The sequence below is a fragment of the Meleagris gallopavo genome, chromosome 1 (assembly GCF_905368555.1).
Source record: "Meleagris gallopavo chromosome 1, MGAL_WU_HG_1.1, whole genome shotgun sequence".
Lineage (NCBI taxonomy): Eukaryota > Metazoa > Chordata > Aves > Galliformes > Phasianidae > Meleagris > Meleagris gallopavo.
Genome location: NC_139404.1, coordinates 129,639,157 through 129,663,896, shown reverse-complemented (window position 1 = coordinate 129,663,896; position 24,740 = coordinate 129,639,157). Strand labels below are relative to the sequence as shown.

General features: G+C 37.1%; 1 protein-coding gene across 1 annotated transcript in view; it reads right to left on the bottom strand.

Annotated features, from left to right (window-relative positions):
* The window catches only part of ATP10A (ATPase phospholipid transporting 10A (putative)), a 109,645-nt gene that overhangs the window by 14,455 nt on the left and 70,450 nt on the right, over nt 1-24,740 (bottom strand). The window contains exons 6-14 of the mRNA XM_003203146.5: nt 24,009-24,142; nt 22,620-22,872; nt 13,209-13,426; nt 12,007-12,201; nt 10,172-10,733; nt 4,435-4,538; nt 4,124-4,250; nt 1,889-2,073; nt 238-559 (exon numbers count right to left, since the gene is read on the bottom strand). Coding sequence (XP_003203194.1) covers nt 238-559; nt 1,889-2,073; nt 4,124-4,250; nt 4,435-4,538; nt 10,172-10,733; nt 12,007-12,201; nt 13,209-13,426; nt 22,620-22,872; nt 24,009-24,142 — 2,100 coding nt within the window. The remainder of the gene's footprint in view (nt 1-237; nt 560-1,888; nt 2,074-4,123; nt 4,251-4,434; nt 4,539-10,171; nt 10,734-12,006; nt 12,202-13,208; nt 13,427-22,619; nt 22,873-24,008; nt 24,143-24,740) is intronic.

Genomic DNA, 24,740 nt, shown 5'->3' with positions numbered 1-24,740 from the left:
TTTGGACATGCCAAAACCTCAAGGCATACTGTAGTATCACCAGCACCTAACTTCTGTAGGATGAAATCCTAAATGCTATTCCAAGAGTTCTGTAATAGCTTTGAATAAATGTGTTAAAGTTGTTTGAAACATTTTCAGACACAACTAGAAGGTATGTGAGTTGTATCCCATGGCAAGTGAAAAACCCAAGATTCTCAGTAAACATCAAAGCGGGCGAGTTTAAAATGAGATATTTACCTATTGCCAAGGTCATTGCTTTGAGTTTGTCTCTGACTAGTTTCACTACCATGCTCTTTTGGAGTGGAGTAGAGCGACAACACAGAACTGAACGGCACCGTTTGGCTAGTGCAAGAAATTTATCTTCTAATGTAGGTTCCAGGGCATAAGCTAGAGTCCTTCCATCAATCACTAGGCCCAAGCTGGAAAGCACAGGGGAAGAGGGTGGATAGAGAGGGGTGAACCCAACAGTCATGTTTCCAGTAGCTTCGTCTATTGTGTTGTTTGAAAATTTAGATTCTATGCATTGCAGACACTGCTCCAGCAAGACAGCACATGTCTCCTGAAAAAAATTCAAAACAAACATGTTTGAGAGAAAAGAACATGTGTTCAAAAATTGGTGTTCTTTGTATATTTAGGCATAAGGGGTATGGAGGTGTTATATTTGCTGCACCACAAAAGTTTTAATTTCTAATATTCTCTATTCGCTCTAAACATTTTTTTTTTTTTTTTTGGAAGACATGACAACAATGAAGACATGAAAGACTTAAAACCTAATTCCTCTTTAACATGCAGTACTGTATCCTAAACTAATTTCTTTTAGCTCCTTCTCAGAATAACAGCGTTGGAGAATGATATAATGATCAGTATCAGTACCAAGTTAAGCATGGTATGAGCACCATGCATACGCCTACAACACTTATCAAGTAGTTATGCATTATTAAAGGCCAATTAAAGGTTATTTAAGCCGAATTTTCTGTCCTAGGCATACTCAACTAGAAGATGTTACTGAGAATATATGAACTTTTAAAATGAAATGCTACTGGTTGTACAGCAAAGAATGACAAAAAACAAAAGATCATTGAAAGTCAGTTTACCAGTTCAGTTGATACATTCAAGAAGGGAAAAAGCTGTTATCTTTTCTTCCTTTTCGAAAAGAATTGGAGCTGAATACTGCTGACCTACCTCTCCTCTGCTGATCTGATGTCCAATTTTATCACCCCATTAAAGGACTACAGCACTATCGGTCTGGTTCCTTGCATGTTAAACCATATCAGTAAACTCTTTGTGATTGTCTGCTTGCGACAAGTTGAGCACAGGAAAGATCAGTAATTCAGAAGAATTAGAAAAGGTCTGTTAGGAAGCAAGTCATTACTGTCGATGTGGTTTTCTGGTTTTTGAGTGCTAGCACTGAAATTTAAGTATTGTTTCTATTTCCAGAGAAAAAGCCATCTGAGAAAACATGAATGAGTTATCTAGATACTACATTTCAGTGTAAAGCACACACATTTTCAATTCAATTGTTTTCTTCCTAACCAAATGTTCAATAACAGGTTGCTTTAGTGCCAATATGCAAAATGAGGGATGTTTTCAGAAAGCATACCAAATGCAGGCATTTATGTTGTTATGGCATGTTGGTGGATCCCAACACACACAGTTAAATGTCTTCAGTAAGTTTATGACACATGACATTATAACTTAGAAATATAATTCACCAAAAAGTATTCAAAGATTTGTCCTACCTGAAAATTACGGTTGAAGCAGGAAAAGGAAAAAAAAAAAAAAAAAGAGGGAAAGGAAAAAGAAGCCATCAAATTCTTAATTGTACAAGTTGAAAACAAAGTAAAGCTACTTCACAAGTAGACTTCAGTATAGTATTGAGTCTGCTTACTGGTGATTCAGCATTCAAAGTGATGATTTCCTCATCATGATCTAGTAGCTTGCAGGCATATGCAATATTAACAGCAGTTTCTTGCTTGTCTCCAGTAAGAACCCAAATCTGCAACCCAGCTTTGCGCAAGCTTGCAATGGTTTCCGGAACACCATCCTGTAAACGGTCTTCAATACCAGTGGCACCTAAGCACACGGTAAAAGCAAATTATTCCACATTTAGTAAATAGTTATGGTTCACCTTAAACCGTAAGCTTGGATTTTTCCAAAAATTACAGCCATTTTCAATGGGAAACAGCTAAACAAAACTAAGAATGTATGCGGTATTCAGGCAGCTTTCTGGAGGTATCCATAGAGAGGAGTAGAAAACAGCTGGTGTAAACATTTGCATCGACAGTCAACAACAAATCCAGAGTTCCAAACTTCAAAAGCAACCTGATGCCACTCTCTCAGTAGTTCACAAAGATGATGTACCTTTGCTTATTGTTTCTCTGCTCTGTATCTTCACCGTTTCTTCTGAATGTTGCTAGATGAGATATTATTGATTTAGTTCTAAAGGGTCTTGACTGCCTTTCGTCAACTAAAAGAGGATTGGTCATCACAGATCTCTCCCTTTCAGAGGGGAATGACAGCAGAACTGCAGCTTGGTAACCACACATTAGGCTTTAGACATAAACTACTTAGTGTCTTATGGCTGCTCTTTGCTCTTGTGGAAAAACACTGGGTGCCCGATGAGATTTACCAAAGAATAAACCATAAATCTATAATCCATAATGTAGAAGGAAAATGTGGCCCCCAGGGAATCTTCCTACTTGTTTTTAACAAAGTGAGTATTTTTCCTATGCTTTCATAAATCAATAGAAGACAAGATTTTCAGATTGTAGTAAAAGCAGCTCAGAACCAAGTTCAGTGCCACCACTGAGTTTTAGAGAGGCTTCAATGTGAGGATGTGTAAGCGCTGACAATCCGACAACCTGAAGATAATAAATATACAAAGTACCTGAAACAACAGGATAAGCAAAGCAAACTTCTGCCATCTCTTTATTACCACTATAATTGTTTGAAGAAAAGCACTTCAGCCATAGAAACCCACCTGCAGACTGAGCACTAGTTGTAGGTGAAGTGCAATGTCATGAAAACTTTTGAATTATAAAAGCTTTTGTAATTCAAATAGTTCACAAGGGAAAAGACATTTCTTTTCCAGACTCACTTTATTCCCAGAACCTAAGAACTCTCTTATTTATCGCACAATTCAATTTCCATTTTTGTTTTTCAGAGCACAGCCAGAACCAACAGGGACCACCATGGTGGGATCTTCCTGATTAATGCGGTCAGAATCAGTCACCTCAAGCTCCCCTTTAAGTCAGAGGAGAAAAACAGCCACTTTGAAGGTATGATTCATCTAATCCTAAAGGAGGTATCTAAGACAGATCTAATGAACTGCACTTTGGTTTTTTTCTCTCTCCACTGATTATATAAGGAGACTTAGAGATCTACAGTAGACACAGTAGAAGTTGGGTGAGGTAGATCTCATCTCCCAGAGACAGGCAAGTTGGCAAACAGTGAAGGCTGTTACCTCCATCAGTGCTATGGCTGTCCCAGTTCCCCTGCCAGAGAAAGAAGTTGGATACTTGGAGTAATAGTGGATACATATGTATTTCACAATCTCAGTGCTCTCCACTGAACAGAGAAACAGCGTGACTTGGAATATATTTTACATACGCTGATTTTAACTACACCATTATGAAGTATTGCAGTCCCCTTCCACACTGCACACAGGCCCTAAGTGTTGAACCTGACGTATATGCGTTGATGCCTCTCACAGAAGCAGCTTATGAGCTTTGCTTTCTGAACAGCTCTGGTACCCCTGGAATAGTGGAACTCCCTGGCATAGTAAAGAGGCTCCAAGCTACTGAAATTCTGCAGACAGTATTGGACAAGTCCTCCTACTAAGAGCAGCAATTCTCATTTATGACATTGTGTCAAATGCATCTCTTGTTTTACTCCAGCCATTTCACTAATGATAAAATGATTGCAGGAGCAAGGATAAAAAGAGTATGTTTATTATGTTAGTTATAAACCCATTCCTTTGTGGTGCTGCACATGACAATTACGACAAAGTCCAAAAGCAGCTAATTTCTGTACTGTCCGAAAATATTTAAAGAATGGATTTCATAGCCAAGCTTTCAGAATTTTCAGCACTTTTTAATTTTATGCCAAGCTCTCATTTCATTACCTAGCAGATGCAAATTCTTCTCTATCTGCAGTGCTGACTGAAAAAGAAGTTCTTCACGATTCTCAATAGATGATTCTGCTTCCAGATGACTTTTTAACCAACAAGCATACTCCTCTTTGCTCAGAACCTGTTCAAGAGAGTATGTGAGGGCACAGTCAAAGTGATGCAGAGGCATTCATACTTTTATTGAATAAAATGAAAAAAAAGCAAAACAAAAAAATCAGAAATCAAGAACAATAAATTAAAACAGCCTTCAGTTATCTTTGTCAAGACTCTTCTTAAAAGAAAATTAAGAACTTGCACTGACTTACTCGTTTTGCAATACACAGGGTTCGCAGCCCATCTACAGCATACAGATTAAGGTAATTCTGGGTTTTGGTTTGGATTTTCTTTTGATGTTTGCCCCGAGGGTCACCTAGATATCAATAAAAAAGAAATTAGTTGACTGAAAAATAACAGCAGCTGAACAGCCTCAGAAAATAAAAGTGTGTCTATAGTACTTATGTACCGTCACTTTAAAACTGATACTTTTAAAGAGCTGTTGACATATCCTGGGAAACTTTCAAATAAAACATTCCATTTAGAAAAAAAAAGTCCTATCTCATAGTTCCATCTTTTCTCTCTTCCCTCTTCAAAAGTCATTCTGAATGCATGCTAGACAGACCTTTTTTTTACTCAAATATTTGTTTGGCCTGAAGGCTTTGAGAAATCACGATAATCTTAACAACAAACAATAATGCCAGAAAAGGAAGTATGATTCAAATAGCCTATTGGCAAATACTTCCGTACATCTCATCACGTGCAGAAAAACTACAGTTAGTTTTTCTCATGGATTAGTATTTCAGGACAACCAGAAACAGTGTTCTGTTTTTTATATCTAAATATATTAAGGCACTACTGTTACTACTGTACAGACACGACTTTGTGGCCTGAATGGCAAGAAGTTCTCAGAACACATTTACGTTTATACAAACTTCACATTTAGCTTCTACCCTGAGCGCACAACTTCCACCTAGTTTACTCTTCCCTTAACCCAGGTATGTCCAACCTGCGGCCCAGCACAGCTGGCAATGCGGCTGCACCCTGCCCTGTGCCATCATGGCGGTGGCTCTGCTCTGTGGAGAGGCCCAGGTGCTTAACAGTCTGACATGGAAGTGAGGATGAAGCAAAGGCGTGTCATCAAATTCCTCCATGTGAAAAGAACAGCATCCACTGACATTCATCAACACTTCCTGAATGTTTATGAAGACCAAACAGTGGATGTGAGCACAATGAGACAGTGCTGGTGTGTGTCAGCAGTGGTGAAAGTGACAGTGGGCCAGCTCTGCTGGTGCATATTTTTATGAGCGCAGAATGCATGCTCTTGTTCACTGCCAGGGAAAATGTATAACTAATGGTGATGACTGTGTTAAAAAGTAACGATCTGTAGAAAAGAATTTGTCCTATCAAATAATGTTATTATGCTCTTTCTATCAGTTGTAGTTTCCATGAAAATAAATAGGAGGCATTACTTTTGAAGCGACCTTTGTGTATGCATCCCAAGACAATTCCTGCTCACCCAATGTGGATGAGGCAAGTAAAAAAAACTGGACATCCATGCCTTAAATTCGTGTGTAAGAACTCAGAATTGAGATGAGATCCCACTCCTCCTCTCTCTTTAGCTGGAATTGGCTCAATGCACTCAATATTGTGATTTTAAAAAGATTAATGAATATGAAACTAACCCATTTTGTTCCATGTCATTACCTGAGATGAGGTCTTCAAAAGTTTATAAAATGTAATATGTATACATAATTTTAACATCTAGGATCAAAACTGATTCATGCACATTATGCTGTTGTAGTGACTTTTAATAACACAAACAGTAATGTTACTACTCAGAAAAACTGCTATAGGTTTTTTAGTGAAACCACTGATGAGAATGACTGGTACCCTGAGGCAAGTTTCCTATTCCCTGATATAATCCTTTTTTTTATGCCATTACCATAAGCAATTAATGCAGGTATCTAAATGAGATACCAGGAATATCCAATTCTTCATACTTTTCAGCACACATGTTCCCAGCATAATTCATACTCAATTTGATCTTGCTTTGTGTGACTATGTACACACATACCTGCCTATCTATACACATTTATAGAGCAGCACAGAGTCTAATTGGGTATTTGGGGGCTTTGGTACAAGTGTTCAGAAGTACTGATACTGCAGGAAGTAAGGAGTTGGGTGTTTGGAACCCCAATATTCTGGTTTTGCACACTGTACTCTGTATAGTAATTTTCTCACCCTTAAAGACTATCTGATCCTCTCTAGATCTGTAAAGTTGGGAGTGCACATACCCAGATTTCCCTGAAGGACTCTATAATGACTGTGGTATTTCATGCATTCCTCATCCCTAAGTGGTAAATATTGTTGGGAATATGCTAGTAGGCCTGTCCTTCTATCTATTAATACTACCTGTACTATCACTACAGATTTTCTCAGATGGACAACACAGGTAAACTGCTGTGGAAGAGCATCTCTATGAATACAACTTGCAATTGGAAGGGTCTTCCTTACGCTGTGTAGCTCCGACACACACCACATATTCCTGCAGAAGCTATTTAAGCAGCTCACAACCAAACTCAGCTGCAACATACAGCTGAAATATGCATGTACTGAACTGTGATCTAAGGGTTTTTATTTAGCTTCTTTTCTATCTGTGCATAATATGTGAGTTGTCTGTATACTACATATATATATATATTTTTTTTAAGGAAAAAGTGTTGCAGCACACCTTTTTGGAGGCTTCTTGTATTACTAAGTCAGCCTTTTTTTTTTTTCTTTCTTTAAAAGAACAAAATAAGCAAACACCATTCCTAAATTATAGTGATGCATCACTGTTCTACAGAGAAAAAATGTGTTTCTTGCATGGCTCACATGCAATTGTCTTATGGGAGTGGCTATTTCAGTTCCTCACTGTTTTCAACTGGCGCAAACTTGAAGAGCAAATTACATTTCTATCACTTTAAGGTTCAGTGGTATTAATCACTTCATATCTGAATATCACAGGCACTAATGCAGTGACCAAAATGCCAAACACTTATACCACCTTCAATGAACAAAGACAGTAATTCCCTACAAGTAGAAATGTGCACACTGGTTTCCATGTGAATTTTCACTTCCAGTATAAAGAACTGAATCTCCTTCCTCTGCCAGCACACCAATGAGAGCTAAAACTCCCTCTGACTCTCCTCATATACCTTATCAGTCTCAGCTGGAGATTCACCTTGAGATCAAAAGTTAAAAGAGGGGAAAGACTCTCTTGCAAACAAAATCCAATGGTGGAAATTATTAGTTGGGATGGTGCAGTTTCTATGCTTAGCAGCATGACCACATCCACTATGGAAGAGAAAACCAGAAAATAAGTCTTCTAAAGAAGAATGATAGAGACCTAGTGGCATTTTGCTTGCTTCATTTCCTACCATAATCACTAGCTGAAAGCCAGCTCAGTCATTGTTTTCTCAGTGACTTATGTTCACAGTTCCTGTGTGAGCTAGTTATTGACTCAAACAGTAACTTTCTTATTTATGAACATGGTGACTGCTGAGATAAAGTAAAAACAATACATCCTTGGGAATCATTTCAAGGCTTTTGAAAATATCTGGGTGCTGACAGAAAACGAGTTTTCAGAGTCTAGATATAGAGGCAGAAGGAATAGAGGGAATTCAGAAACTTTTAGGTTTTGAAGGTCATGATGATTTCTATTTGTTTGTTTGTTTTTTTAGATATAACTGAAGCTACGACATAGTACTTTTGCATCTATTTTGGGGCTTTTCACCATGGCATTTTTAAAAGACTTTTCCTCATAGAGAAACAGAAGCTTTCTGTTTCATAGGACCCAGTCCTGCATGGAGACTACAGACACAGCATTGCCTTGGTCTTTCAGTCTGAGAGCACAAGCATCACGAAGTTTCAAAATATACAATCAACTTGTGTACAATTTACCTGTCCCTGAGGTACTAATATAGCAAAAAAAAAAAAAAAAAAAAAAAAAAAAAGAGCTGTCACACTGATTAATTTATTGGTCCATTACTTGAAATGATAATTGCTTGAATTCTTCAAGTACTTGCATTTCCTCTCACATATTCCATGATCAATGGAGAACAGAATGAAAGCACAGATAGACTCATATATATCTATATACATACACATATAATTTTCACAGTATAAATCTTTGGGAAATCCCTCTATGTGGAAAATACCACCCTGTGAGGTGACAAGGAGGCAGCTCCCTCAGGAAATGACAACATGTGCCCTGATGTTAGGAAACTACAGACAGGGACCATGAATTCAATTCCATGAGTGAAACTGTTCAAGAGACATGTCATTTTTTAGACAGATCTGCTGAAACTCACAGAATTACTGAAGCCAGCAACAGATGAGAAGGCTAGAAAATAAAGGAAACTGCTTATGAAGTTCTAGTGACTGCACTTTACACTGCTTGTGAAAGCAAAATATACTAAAACTCATAGTTCATTTGGGGCTAGAAAAAGTTTTTTTAAAAAATGCACAAATTCAAAGCATGTTTCAATTGCCCATAAACATGCAGCAACCATGTGCCCAGCTACAGAATTTGCTCAGTGATAACAACTGCCTTCAGGGATTCTGCTCCTGCATCTCTGACACAGCTTTATCTGTTGTGTTGCTGTCGGTTGGTTTCTAGCTGCCCCTGTTGGATCTACCCAAGTAGGTCCTAGAACCACTTGGAATTTGCCCCCAAATTCCTCCATCCATTGAATTTTTATTTCATGGTTGTGACAAAATATTTGAGATTTGGCATAAGAAAATGATTTCTTATTGATGCTCAGTTCTCATTCTGAGAACTTGTTTCCAAACATTGTTTTCCAGGTATGTTACTAGTAATTCTGAGTATCCAAATTCTCTAGTACTCTGGAGGGAAACAATTCTCCAGACATTCTCAGTACTGTCTTTCATATCAGATCTTAACCAGAATATTATTTATGAATATTTTGTTGTTAGTTGAGGACAAGCCGTTCCTAATTTTTTGGCTCTGCTTTGATTTATGTCACTATAAACTTAAAACTAATGCCAACATTTTTCTGTATTTCATTAAACTAAAACTGCACAGTATAAGCCTTTCACAGTTGTTTACTCCAGCTAATGTCACAGTAACCGCACAGTCAATGCACTAGTGACACACAGGAAGCACCTCCAGCACTTTCGGGTTCTGTCCATTCATACTGGGGTAACCCTTAAACACTTAATTAAATTCAGTGTTGAACACACAGTAAATTAGATTCAAACTGACTCATGCAAACTGGCACTCCCATGTTTACGCTAAGCTTCTGAAAGTTCACAGGGTTCTTCTTAAATCCAACTCATAATTAGCAGCAATTAATGTTCTTCCTGATTCATGAGATACCTGAGTGTTGCAGACTCTGGGGAAGCAGTCCATGATCATAGCTATTCCCTAACACAATTTTAGATTTGTCAACTGAACAGATTCTTTCCTTTTTTTGCCACTACCTTTCTGTTCCAATGGCTGACTGATTCACACTGCCCTTTAGCACCACAGTCAAACACAACATAAATGTGCTGATGTATGCAAATACATTACTACAAAAGCAAGTAAAGATTCATAGGTGAAACAGATAAGGGAGCTGAGTACGAACTGCTTGAGTTTCATATAAAATACTGAAATAGCTATGCACTGCTGGGCATGTTCTCCTCAACAAATGTAAATTGTTTTGGGAGAGTTTCAGGAAATACATTCAAAATAAAGTTTGCTAATAAAAGTTCCTGTACAGAAACTGATGTAATTCTTGTAAGGCAAAGAACCAGTCATTAGTTAGAGAAAATTTGCTATAACAACGAAGTACTGTAAAAGAAGAGAGATGGCTGCCGAGATGGCTGCCTTTCTACCATTTCATGTACTCACAACAAAAGCAAGCAGGTCTGGTTGCTAGGAAAGGCACAATACATGATCTTTCAGCAATTAAGGAGAACCACCTCCCCGCACCCCCACTCTTACAAAGCTAAGAGGTGTACCTGAAGAACAAGGCAGAAGGAGATCCATAATAACTGAATCTGCTCCTTTAGTGTAAACATTTATTTCATCCGTGAGAGGATGTCTGACCACTACTGACATCCTCTTCCTGATGGAATCAAAGCCCAATGTATGTAATACTTCAAAGTTTAATGTTCCCAGGTGAGGTAGCTCCACTGATACCTGGTCAGACAGCCTTCCAACCAGAGAACAGTTATATGCCCTTGCTGCATAGACGAGAGCTGCTTCGTCTGGACTCTCTGCTTCATAACGGAGCTCTCCTTCCTCAGGCCCGCTCCCTACAGCCATCCTGCCTTGCTGGGAGCTGTAGCCATTGTTATTCATCTGTGCAGAGTATGCCAGCTTCTCTTCCAGTTTTAATAAAGTGCTCTCAGTAGATGTCGATGAAAGGATACTTAAACCAAATCTATGCATTGATTTGTTTGTAGCTAGGCTGGATGAACTGCTGCTGTTAGATCCAGAGGTCAAGCGACTTGGAGTGAGTCGTCGGATGAAGTCTTCTATGGTTTTTACAGGAGACTTTAGTTCAAATCGGTCTCTAACCTTGAGAAGAATGAAACAGGACAATGAACAAAACGTAACCTGAAGGAAAACTGTATAGGAATTTAGACACTGAATTTAGATATTCAGCCTAAGTAGCTCCAACTTAAGAACAGAATTTCTTTGCGAGCAAAAAGTAACAGCACTTGCAATTTGAGAAGGGAAAGTAAACGGACTTAATAGCAAAAAAACCCAGAAGACCTAGAACTTCAGATTGTGTCTCTGCATGAAAGTGCGTATGTTCATATTAAAATTATTTTTACTTCTTTCACTTTTTCAGATAGGCCTAATGGATAGACTATTGATATTGGACCACCACCATAGTACATTCTGAAAGGCTATTGCCATTCTTTGTGCATATTCAGTGAAGGCAGTAAAAAATATGTTAATGCAAGAGTTTTGTACTGAGAAGTGTGATACCAGAAAAGTTTTAGGAGAATAGGCCAGTATCAATGATGCCTTCAATAGCAACACGCTGATACAAATAACTTCCACTGTCTTCTCTTTTGGATTCAGTTTGATTCAGTTTTACCATTTACCTCAGTTTATTTAAAATGTGATTTTGCAGGTTACTTACTTCTTATTCCTACTTGGAAAAGAAACAAATCTCAGAATTTTCTCCAGAATGGAAATTCAATCTGTAGGCTAGCTTTAATACTATGTTCTACTATAGTTTTGTCTTGGGATTCTATTGTTGAAGTTTTCATTCATTTAGTTTAGGTTGATTTAAGCAGTAATAATCATTATTTCTCACAATGAGCTTGGCACATCTTTTAGACAATGTGAAAGACTTGTGCAAAGTTTCTCAAGTATATTTTCTTTTTAAAAAAACATCTGACCCTATTCTTACTTTAATTCACATTTACAAAATTTACACACAGCTTATATTCTTTTTTGATAAGCCTTGCATAATATAAATCAGTTTCCACAAAGACTCGCATACTTACATACATACTTACATGCAGATGTATGTACATACACACATACATACACACATTTATCAATTAAGTTATATTACAAGAACTCAGCAAATTTTCATTAGTATCTTAAAATTGCAGATAAAAGCATATCTTACCCTGAAGGTAAATGATATGTTCCATTTAATTAATGCTTGACTGAATCTGTTCATTCACAATGCAGTTCTAAGAGTTGTCTCACATTTAGTTTCCAGTTATTTCTCACTAGAACAGGCTATTTTCAGTTCCCCAACTTATGAGATAAATTAGCATAAATTCAAACAAACCTTAAACTCTGTTTTGCTGTTCCTTTAACCTACCTTCTGTCGGGGCTGATTTGGAGCAGTAACCACAACAGTATTACAGATAGTCAAAGCAATGAAGAAGTCAAAAATATCACACAGCTCTGGACTCAGATGGGATAATGGCTGTTCGTGGCCCCTCATGATCTCCAGATGCTTTGCACATTCATTCACCTTTTCTAACAAGCTAGGATCTGGTGTGATGTCCTTCTCCTAACAATGACAAGCAATGACTAATATCAGTGATTCTGCAAATTTCCAAAGTACCAGCAAGCAATCAAAGTGCCCAAAGCAGTGTCAATACCAAGAGTTTTATGAAGGCCTCATGCCACAGGGCTGAGATGAAGAGGACTGTAACTCATGCATCGTAGAAAATATACACTTACCAATGAGGATACTAATAGAAATGGAAATGTGAGTAATTGTGCTGTCACCTTTTTCACTACTGTTATACTGGCAATGTTCATCAACTTTGGGAGTAGTGAACAGGGGAAGAGTTACATACTACTATTCCTCCCAACCCCAGTCCAGTGAGAACATTCTGCATGGTTTGTTAGGTCTTTTATGCTAAAGCAGAGCACTCAACATTATTTCATCAGCACTTTCTACTTCTTTGATCTGTTTCTTGTCAGAGCAAATTCTGGTATTTCTTAAGATACCAGGATGCAAGGATATAAAAGATTTAAAGATAAACTGAACTCAGGTTCTTTCTTCAGTAGAATTTTATTTTATCTGCTGATGCTCAGAACCTGATGAGTTTGAGCAACCACTGAACTGTATGTTTATGAAGTGTAGCTTCAAATTGTACTGAAAGAACTTACTCCCGACTAAACTCAAGAAGCCCAACCAGTGCAAGCAGCTTCTTTCTTTGCCTGTATTTGCAGTTTATTTTGAGGGTGCACTTATGTCAAAAGGACAACAAAAAAATCCCTTCATAGGCACTTGGTTTCTCTGCTCTCTTAATACCACTTAGCTCACGTAAAACTGCCAATAATACCATAAAATAAAATAATCAAAGCAAAGTTGAAAGGGTATACATTCACCAACAGTTTGAAATGTAAAGTTTTCTTCTTTTTCTAAAACATACGTGCAGAAGAAAAAATGCCAAGATGAAATCTGAGTGGTATGCAATGTAGTACAGATTTCTTTATCTCTTCCTTTTCAAGACATCAATCTGTTAAAAGATATAGGACAGCATGCACTTAATTCTCACGAGTTACCATTGGGCTACTGAATGCAGTATGCTTCGACAGTATGCTTGCTCTTTTTGCTTCAGCTCTGCTTCCCGTGCGGCGGTGGGTTTTGGTGCTCTGGCTTCTGTGAATTACTTTGATGCTCTGATGGCTGCAGATACTGTCACGCTGGGATAAAGTTCCTCCTTTTGGAGCTGCTTCCTCTTCTTCAGAATCAGGTTCTTGGTACATCGCTAAGCGTTTGGCTATCAATAAAAATACAAAGGGAGAAAGGTTGCATATGTTAAATGTTGCTGAGAAAGAGGGAAAAAGGACATGCTGACTTCATTGAAGTGTTCTGGTTTTACTCTTATACCTTCGGAACAAGACTGAACGATTCCATTACAGGGGATAACAGAAGACATCTAGTCTTAACTACATGGTACTTTCTAATGGAGGGTGCAGACAGCATAATTAGGAATATAATGTGATGCACTGCCTCCCTCATCATGAGATTGAGAGGCAGCTAGACTCTGCGGTAACACACTGCACTCCTGAAGGATATTCCATAGATCAGCTTGATGAAATCAACCAAACTCCAGCCTGGGGTCTGTCTCCTCTCCTGGGACCAGTATGACAGGCAATGCTGTCTGTGATACAATGCTTATTGTGCAGTGCACCACTTACTCCTCTTTTACATAGAATCAGAGAATGGCTTAGATTGGAAAGAACCTCAAAGATAATACAGTTCCAATGCCCCTGCTGCACTTAAGGTTGCCAACCACTAAATCAGGCACTAGATCAGGCTGCCCAGAGCCACATCCAAGCTGGTCTTGAACACTTCCAAGGATAGGGCATCCATAGCTTCTCCGGGCAGCCTGTGTCAGTGCCTCGCCATTTTGCTCTTGTATCCAATACAAATCTCCCCTCTTTAGTTTAAATCTGTTTTCCTTTGTCCTATCACTATCAGACTTGTGAACAGAATGAACCTGTTTTTTAAAATTATATATTATAGTGGAGAACTTGGCTAATAAAGACTTCAAGTAGAACAATTACAGTTAGAAATGAATCTGGGCAGTAGAAATTAAAAATTTAAAAGAAAGAAAAGTGCAAAACAGACCTGAATCTAACCCATCTAACAGATTCCATTCAGTTCTAACTGATACATAATGTATTTTTCCATTCCTAAAGATCATGGACACTTAATAGCCTGTGTCATTCATTAAACAGGCACATGTCACTTTATCAGGTATTTATTCCTTCATTAGACATTCATGAAAAAGCTTTTCATTATATTCTCAAAATAATCCACACTGTGCAGAGGTACAATGCAAGTTATATACTCTGCTCTCTTTCAGTTCCATGTTATAACAAATTAGATCTTCCTAATGTCAAATGATAGTTCATTAGCATGTACATCAACTATTCAGGCATTCTGCAGGAAAAACTGCCCATGAAGATTTTTCTTTCAAAACATATCCCCAAGAAAAATCTTGTATCATATACAGTGAGTTCAGTACATGATCCTTTTAATGGGGCTTGCTTTATGATCAAAGAAAAAACCATCCCTGCCATCTGCTGTAACTTTCAAACATGTTTTAACTGTCAGAAAGCAGCAGGAGGAGCTGAAATCGGATCGCACACACTTTATGGTGACATATCTACCTGTGCAGAACCGTACATTGGAGGCTTTTTCACATCTATTTGGAACATCCATTTAGTCTGAAATGCAGGAGGTGGAAGAGGTTCCCAGCAAACTACACAGTTGTTCAGAGAGCCACACAGCTGCAAACAGAAGAGCACAGCACCACTGGCTTCTCTGTTCAGTGCCTCCTGTGTACTGTGACGCAGATAACAGAATCTAGAAGATAGCTCAAAAAATTAGGGTGGTCACTGGTCTCCTTGGCCTTTCTGTTGCATGGTAATAGGCTGCATCCTGCAAGTCCTAGGTTCAAAAAACATTGCTCAAGATGACATCCCAGTGTGGACTTTCGCAATCAGCAATACTTGAGATTTAAATCAATCATAAGCACACTCCAGTGCCTCCTTAGCAAACCCAGTCTCAAGGAGAGCTGGTGTCGTGTGGACAGGTTAAGCACAGTTAAAGCTTGGATTTGCTACAGGGATAATAACCTTTCTCACTCCAGATGTGGGCATTTGAATGGCAGACTGACAGAATGCTGCACTCCTTGCCAAAAGAGGGAATACTCCTCAGCAAGGAAAGAACCGGGTACAAGTATTCTTTCCAGCTTTGCAAAAGGTGGTACCCAGTTGGTCAAATTCTTTTCCATGCAGAATTAGAAAAAAGGCCACACATTTTCTTTAATAATCATATCTAATTTAAGCTTCTGCTCCAGAAACATGTGTTGAAATACATGACTCCAAAGATGGCTGCATTTTACAAACAAAAAACAATAGGGTTAAGCAGAGAACGCATTTCATGCATAATATACACTTACGTTTGCATATCATATATCTGTATTCTTCACCACTCTTACATCCAAAAATATTTTGTTTAGTCAACACAGGAGAAACTGGTTGCTAATGCAGCGTGTGCCTTTTTTTATTAGCATTATACCAACAGTGAATTGGTACACACTCTAATCTGTGTATCTTTAAGCTATGTTTTGTTCTCTATGCAGATTTTCATTGTAGCACATTCATTTAATTGTTGCTGCAGTGAGGAAAAAAAGAGAGAAAGATACAAGACCAGAATCTCATTTAACCAAGTCAAATGTAGCTTGCTTGATATAAAAGGTATTATTTCCATTTTATACCAAGGTAAGCTTGTATGAAAAAAAAAAGGCCACAGCACCTTTCAACATTTTCTCGAGTGCAGCCTTAACATATTATGCAACAAAAACTAAGAAGTTTGAAGAAATAATGAAAAACCGTGTGATTGTTATGTTATGGCTAAGGTTCATAATGCTTTAACTGTGCGAAGCGTGCTTCTTTGGGAACATTCTGTTCTCTCCACCCACTCAGCCCTCTCAAATTCAGAACCTTTCCCTACGAATATTATAACCTGAAAGACATTGTTGCGAGATGCTTTTCAGCTTCAGCACTGAAAATTCATGGCCTTGATCTTTTGTCTGATAGAGAGTTTTTTATTAAAGGCAGAGACACAAACACTTTGCAAAACACAGCAATGCAATGCATGGAAGTCTAACTTAACTGTCCTCTTGTTCACTTGATATTTACACACAAAGAAGAAAGGATAATTAATACTTATTTCATGTACTCTTCCATCTTTCAGAAGACAGCAGTACACTGTCACTAAAATTTCTATAGCTTCTGGTAAGTATTTTAAGATATTCTTATATTTTTTCTGTGTTAAAAACTCATTTATTTTTTATTTTTTATTTTTTTTAATTATCTTCTTCAGTTGTCTCATAAGTGATCTTCCATGCTATGTTCTGCTATGAGGCTTCCATCTTAGAGGCTGATGGAGGCATCACTGCCACGCAGAGAGATGCTTAACTAAGTAAAGAAATGTGATCAGGAAACGATAAAATAATTTGTTCTGGGCAGAATAAAACTGCAGACTCCTTAAATCAGACTACTTCAGCTGCCAGTGTGTGGATCTTGATTTTTCTATGGAATAACACCATGTATCCCCAATCATTTGGGTAAGAATGCTGCATGAGTTACCATGAAGTAAGACTAGATGCCTTCACACTATGTTCTTTCCTAATGATTTTATGAGTGCAAGCTTATTTCACTTTAAAGTTCTCTCTAGTGTCTAAAAAAACCCTCAGACAAGCAGCTAGCATGCAAAAAATTTGTATGACTGTGGTAACATAACTTACTTTGCAAAAGCTTCCCCATAAAAACAAGTCCTGAGACTAGAAAACATGAAGATTTTCCATCCTCTCTACTCTTGGCAACCACATGGGTATGAAAAGAATACATTGAAGTCTTTCATCATGAACTCCTTACTCCACTTAGAAATGGAGATTCTTTCTATCCACCTAGAGATTTTCCAGAGCAATTTTGAGTGCAGGCATACCTATACTTATGCATGCACGCTCAGAGGAAATTATTACGTGTCTCTAATCTGTCCGTCATTAGTTATTGTTTAGGAGTTCAAAATACAACACTCCCAGCGTATTCCCTTCTACATCTCCTCCTTCTGTCCACTTTCTTCAATATTTTTTTTTTCAGAAAGCAATAATAAATTAAAGAGAAACTACAAACAAGCTATACAGAGTGCCTGTTCTGTTGATTGCTTCAACCTTTCTGGAGCTAAAAAGACCCTTCTGATTTCTGAAGGTTGTCAAATGGAAAAGAAAAGCAGATGAGCCGTCCCTCTGGAAGAACCAGCCACATTTAGGGAAAAGGTTTTATGCTTTCTTTTTTTAGTAAATTCAATTTTCTGATGTGGCTATGTCTTTTGGTACAAAATGAACAACAAAGTTTCACCATGATACAGTCCCTCAAACTAAGAAAAAGATTTTTCCATATAATGCACTTCTCAGTGAAAAGTAGTTGCTGGCCCATCTTTAGCATGAAAACAAAGAGTGTGGAAGAGAACTCTTTCTTTCTCAAATTCAGTGACTAAGAAACTTGGCTAGCCAAGGAAAAATCACTGGGGTTTTCACCGTTTGCCTCCACTACCATAAAATTATCCTTTTATTCAGCTCTCTAGAGTTTTTTTCAGTCACTGGAAGGAAAGAGAAAGAATGCAAAGAATGAAAATATTTAGTTTTTTCAGATTTGTGTGGTTGCATTCACAGAGGTTCAACTTGTGTGTTGTCAGAAGTTCCATACAATGGGTGGCTAAAACTAGAAAAACAGAGATCACACCCCATAGACAAGAGGCAATTCATTTAGCATTTGGAAAATATCTAGGACAAATGTCAGTCCAAGAGCATCTGGTTGTAGCTAAATCATATAACGACTTTCACAAGCACAGTCAGCTTTTGGGCACCTACTCTCTCTGGAATCAGCAGATAGATTTGGGGCATATCCAATTTCTAGAACTGTTAGAAGCTGGCTAGTAGCCTGAAAGGAAAAGCTGTGGTATGGCAACGTATTTTTACATATAGGACAATAAGTCCTTGTTTTTTTTTTGTGCCTATGTTCTTTTGGGCTATGAGGAAATAGTGATTAGAAGAACCTTTTTTTTTTTTTTTTTGGTGTGATGTGGCACTCCTTTGCAACATCACTGACTGTGAAAGCAACACACAGCAAGGTGTTGTCTTTATGATAGATATAACTCCATCAATCCCTGGGATTTAACCAGAACATAATGCCAATGGGTATTCTATAAAAGCTGAGGACATTTATGAATGAGACACTCATTCTTCCACTTGGAATAGTCCATGATATATCCTGCTCTTAATAAACTCACTCTAATTCAAGAACTAAATTGATTTAAGAGAACATGTAATCTAGATATGTGATGGGAATTCTCTTCATCTGTATTTGGAATTCTAAACCACAGAAAAATAGTCATCTAACAGACAATAAATATAGGTGTGTAAAACAAATTTGATGAACTATTAACTGTGAAATTACTAGGTGACTATTTTCCACATAAATATCTCAAGTAGGTAACAAAAATCCCACCTCTGTCAACACTGTGTCCAGAAGGCCCACTGATCAATTTAATCCTAATCTTTGCATAACCTCTACCAGACTACTACAGGTGCACTCAACAGTGATGTATATTTGATAGAGCTTGCGTCATGGAACAGTTGCTAAGCACACTCACACCTTCCCTCACAGCTTTCACAACTGTTTTTGGATCCTCTTTGGTGCTAAGCTCTCACATAGAAGTACCATGAGTAATACTCTGTACTACCTCCAGTTGGCTAGGAGATTCTGTCCCATGCTGGTGGAATTTATTGGTCTCTATTATTCATATTTTTGTCACCTCTTGTCTAGACTAAAACAATGCAATATTCCTCGGCATAGTGCCACTAGCCCTGTAAGAAACTTAGAGCCAGTACAGAATTCTGCAAGAAAATGTCTTCTCCAGCAAATTACAAAACTGCTGCTTGCTCTCCTACACTGCCTAGAAAATGTATTGTCTTTTTCAGGATTTTGTGTCTTCTTTTAGAAACACTTAATTGCTTCAGTCCTGCGTGAGGTCCACATGAGTTTCTGTGGTGAAAACCATAGTTAATATGCCTGCTTTTGTTACAAAACAGAACACTTCTCCATAATCATCAAGCTCACCTTTTACATGGTAAGTTAATATGATACTGTGGAAAAAAATTCCAGAGAAAATAAGAACACTGCCACCACTCAAGAAAAGAAAAAAAGACATGCCTCCCCAAATGTCAATTTTAACACAGCACAGTGTACACCTTTTAAGGAGTCCCCTCACCCACACAAATCACATGCTGTGCATATAGAGGTAGGAAAAAGAGGAATGAAGAAGCTACACATCGTGAGTATCACATATTGCTTGACACGTTAGTGGCAAGAACTCAGATATGATGATGACAATTGCGGGATAACAATGCCTGCAGGACAGAAAAGAATGGCATAACTGATCATAACTGAACAAATTTTAGGGAGAAAAGCTTACAGTGCAGCATGCATAAAATTTGTGAAGACTATGCACAGTCTGCTGATTGAGTAATTAACAGATATATAGCAGTCCTAGATTATGCAGAAAAAATACTTCAGCAGAAAATTAAAGTTCCAAAGTGTGGAAATTTTAGACCTCAATCTGCCACTCTAGGTATGAGTTTCCCCCTTACTGTGCATGCATAGCTGAACTTCAGAATATAGGGACTCTAGATAACCTTGGAGTAAAATTTGCCAGAACTTCTTAGCATGGGAAAAAATGCATTGCATCTTGGCTTTGTTCTTGGATATGGCTGAACGGAACTGTTCTGACTGAAATTACTCCCCCAGACTTCATGCCTGAGGCAGACATCTGGCATGGGAAACTTTAACCAAATAGTTAAAAGGTTTGTAAAACTATCCGTAGCTGAAAAAAGGATCTTATCATGGGAAGGGTCAAGCAACTGTAATAACAGGCACTGCTACCCAGCCACAGCAGAATAACAAGCAGAATAACAAACTTAAGCCAAAGAGCTCTGAACAAGTGTATTTCCATAATCTCTTTTATAGTAGAAAATGACTTGTTATCTTCAGCTTCTGTATCTTGAGCTATGTAGGAAAATTTTAAATCCAATCCTTCATCTGAAAGACTGAAAGAAGAGTTTGATTCCAAGTAACAAATCACTATGCCTGAATAACAGTCAGATAAGCAAAGAAAGACCCAGATTATCACTGAAGTGGATGAGAAAAGGTAGATCCATTTTATTAGGTATTCTTGCATATATGGCAGTGCCATATCACCTACCAAATCAAAATGTTTAGAATTTCCTAACTCATGAAGTCTTCAGTAAAGTCTCAAGAGGAAAGTTGGAAGGCATCCAACAGTTATATGCCCCAAAACCTCAGAGGGAATTCAGATACTCAAGTATAAACACTGAGAAGCAGCTGACAAATAATTTGCAATTAAGCACAGAGCAATGAAATGTTATTGATGCACCTCTTATAAAAGAATGAGCTGTGGTAAGCATCTTACTCTATCTAAACAAAAAGATTTCAACAACTGAGAAGTTAAGATATGGTTAGAAAATCGGACTGGCAAACAGCTTAAACGAAGCCTGAATGAAGAATAATTTTTACTTCTTGATTATAGGGAACAATAGCAGTAAAAATGATCACTATTTATCCATAAAATGACAGAGAAAGTCCTGTCTTCTGTAGAGGAGAAGAAATAAAATTTAGAATGCCTTGTGTAAATAAAATATAATTTTTAAAATACCTGTATGTCTGCGATTTTATGCCAACTGCATTTAGAAGTAGCCTAAACACAGGAGTAAGTGAAATGAATGACAGAAAAAAGAAATTAGTTTAGTTTATTTTGGTACTTAATTTATACTTTTGTTTGTACTGAACTGCTTTTGCTAACACTTTTACTGTAACCTCAAATAATAAAATGAAAGCATACATAAACTTAGATTTCTGTTAAATGCATTACATTTCAGAAAAAGAAGTTCTGAAAGTTGAGCCTCAAATTCAAGAGCCTGAGCTCAGCCTCCACTGATGCTATTCAACACATAAAAATACACTTTCAGCACTGTTTTAGTTGGCAGTACCATCATCATTCCTGCATTCTGAAATTAGCACAAACAAGCAAACAATCAATGGCAAAGGGAAAAAAAGAATGAACATGGAGTACTGAGAGCAGAAGTAGGAGTCCAGAAACATACTCTTAATACTAACTCTCCTTTCTTTCTTACCTACAGTACAGAGGCAGGAAGTCTTCTCTATTTTAATTCTTATTTCTCTAACACTGGGATAATAAGACTACCCAAACACCTTGATTTTTCTGAAGAAGAGTGCACAACGTCAGTACTACTTTAAACTAAGAGAAAAAAAAGAACAATTTTCTCATAATCCAAAGCTTCAAAATATTATTTATCATCTTGGAATCTTATAAAGTGTTTAGATTTTTCCAGTCTATTTTGATTATTTCTCTTATTCTCTTATATCTTTTTTGCAAGCTGAACTTCTGTAATGGCTTTCAAGAAAAAATTTTAAAGCAGTGATTTGTAAATGTTCTGCTAAGAAATCTAATTTTTGCAATTAAGAATGCAATACTATAGCTATTGATATTTTCTGATACACAGACAGAATATGATTTGAAGAATTAAAATCTGTTATGTAAAAAACAGTAACAATAAAACGTAAGAGAAAAAAAGCTTGGCACTAACTGCAAATAACTCAAAAAACAGGAAATCATTTCATTATTTTGATAGGGTGATGAGATGACACAGAGATGACAGCCCCCATTTTCCCTTGTGATTAAATGTGAGTTTTCAGTGTATAATGCTGACACTTGGGTACAGTCTGTCAACTGCAATGGAGACACCTTAATGCAGACACCTGTCACACACACAGGAACACTGAAAAGAACCTGATAAAAGTAACATAAAATATGCTCTTAGATCAGATTATGTTTCCTGTGAATATGAAAGCCAGTAAACTTGTTTACGTTTTTTATGTTATTATGTTTTCTTATTCCAGCTATTCAATCTGAGACCAATCTGGCTGCATGCTTAAAGCTGGTACTTTGCATTGTACACTTCAAACAGACAATCAGTTGTGTATTGGTGATACTATCCAATTTGCTTAAATTAGCCATGAGCTGAAGTGCTCTACTAGACCAGAAACTAAAGCTCGAAGCCCTAACTGTCTTGACAACATACTGTTGATGTTAGAGAACATTCTGAAAAGACTGCCTTTACTAGCTGAAAAAGTTATCAAATTATAACAACATGAGAACAGTTATTATGGAGTCTACTGAGTGGATACATGCAATTTCTTTTGTTTTTCTTTCTGATTTAAGATTACAGCAATTTTTTAATCTACTTCAGATTTCACCAAAGTACAGCAGTTAGATAAAAAACAAGATCATGAGCTCACCGTTATCATCGTGGGAATACTCTATTCCAGAAACTGTGCATCTTCGGAAAACCATCTTATTTTCAGTAAGTGTCCCAGTCTTGTCTGAAAAGATAAACTGCACCTGACCTAAGTCTTCTGTGATATTTAAAGCTCGGCACTGCAGCTGAGAGTCTGTTTCTTCATCATATAAATCTTTATCTTGATGAATAAAGTACACTTGGCAGATTTTAACTATTTCAATGGAAACATACAAAGAAATTGGAATCATAACCTAGAACACACAAAAATAAAATGAATTAGGAGAAAACAGACTGAATTAGTAAAAATCTAATTTGGCAGTAGTCTAGAACACAAAGAGGCTATGTACTTTAAATGTTTACTGTGAAGCTATCAGCACATTTGAAAATAGTCTATTTGCTGTATCAGATTAGGAAAACATCATGAATTGCAAAGCTGAAATCCATTATTATGTCTGGAAGAGTGATTATCAAAACTTGGACAGAAATTGAACTTTTCTGGGCTAATAAGATGTGCTTGAAACTAGCCAGGAAAACGTAACAAAGCAAAACAAAAAGACAGTGCAGTCAGTATCCTGTAAATGTGTTTTGCACTTGAAGAATAGAATGAATTTATTCTGCATAAATAATACGCTGCTTACAAATTCCCTTAGCAGCAACAAGAAAACAGAATGAGATGTGTAAAGCTTTCCATAGGAATGATTTCTTTAGTCTTGGCATCTGCACTGCAGATTAAATGAATGAAGAAAAAAAATAAATTTCTGAAGAAAGAGATATGAGAAGTTTCTCCAGAAAAACTTCCAGCTGTTTCTAAAGGTTTGTCAAAACTCCATGAAATACCTAATTTGCATCTCAGTTTTAGCCTGCAGATGCTTGTTCACATTGACACAGAGTTGTTAAGAACCACATTTTCTGGAAGTGGTTAAAAATGTATATAACTTATGTTCATACCATACTCAAACCCCACATCTTTGATATGTTTCACAGAGGGTGGATATGAAGCATGAAGCCTGTTTTCTTTCAGGTGAATCCTATCTCTTCCTACTTGTTTAAAATAAAATAGAACATCTCAGTCTTTTAGGGAAGGTTAGTTTTCACGTGTTTTTCTTCTCCAAGGCCAATGTAGCTCTGACACCTTACTGTGTGATCAGTGTGTTTGTTTTCAAGAAAATTTTCACGTTTCATCAGTGAATAGACCATTTACTTTCTTTCATTCAGATTTCTGATTATATATTATCGCATTCTCTATATTTAAAATTTAAAGTGTCTAAATACATTTCTACTATTTGATTACCTTCTCACACTGCCTTAGTGATAGAATGGGTATTACACATCCCACACATAAATAGAAAATCATAAATACGGGTGGCATTATGCACAACTTGGATACCTGAAAAACTATGATTGCTGTCAGAAATAAATACACTGAAGCTAGAACAGGAGACAAGTATTTGCCATCAGGTCCTGGAACATCAAAAACTGGTTTCTTCTTCTCACCGTATTGCCATACCCATAGGCCGTGACCTGCAGAAGAGTTGAAAGAGAGAAAAGTCTACAGTAACTCCAAGATATAAAAGTATATAATATAAACTGGTCCTCAGAGAAGAGTTACATAGGAAAGAGATTCACAAAAACCTACTTTTTTCCCCAGTAGGATTTAGGGCTTAGGAAAGGCATTTGTCTGGTCTTAAGGACAGTATCTACGAGTCACTTTTTGGATAAACTTTATCCAAATAAAGCAATCTGGCTAGTGTAAAACAGTAGTTCAGGCTGAGTAGCAGCAGAGCCAACAGCAGGGAAGCTGAGGAACTAAGAACAGAAAAAAAATTAAGCTTTGCTTAAAACCTTTTGTTATTGGTCATGATGATAGTTAAATAAATATAAGGATATTATTATTTTGGGAAAAATACACTCGTTAAAAACAGAAGAGCGCTAGGATTTGCAGCTAGTTTCTTCTGAAAGATGGAGGAGAGACCGAAAACAGATGTCTGATATTTGTAAGGTTAAAATCAAGGATGAATTTCACCACCATAAGAAGTATTCATATTATTTAAATTACATGTCAGAAAACAATAAAAGAGGACAAAAGCCTATTTTAAAATTAATTTTTTGAAAGCCATTA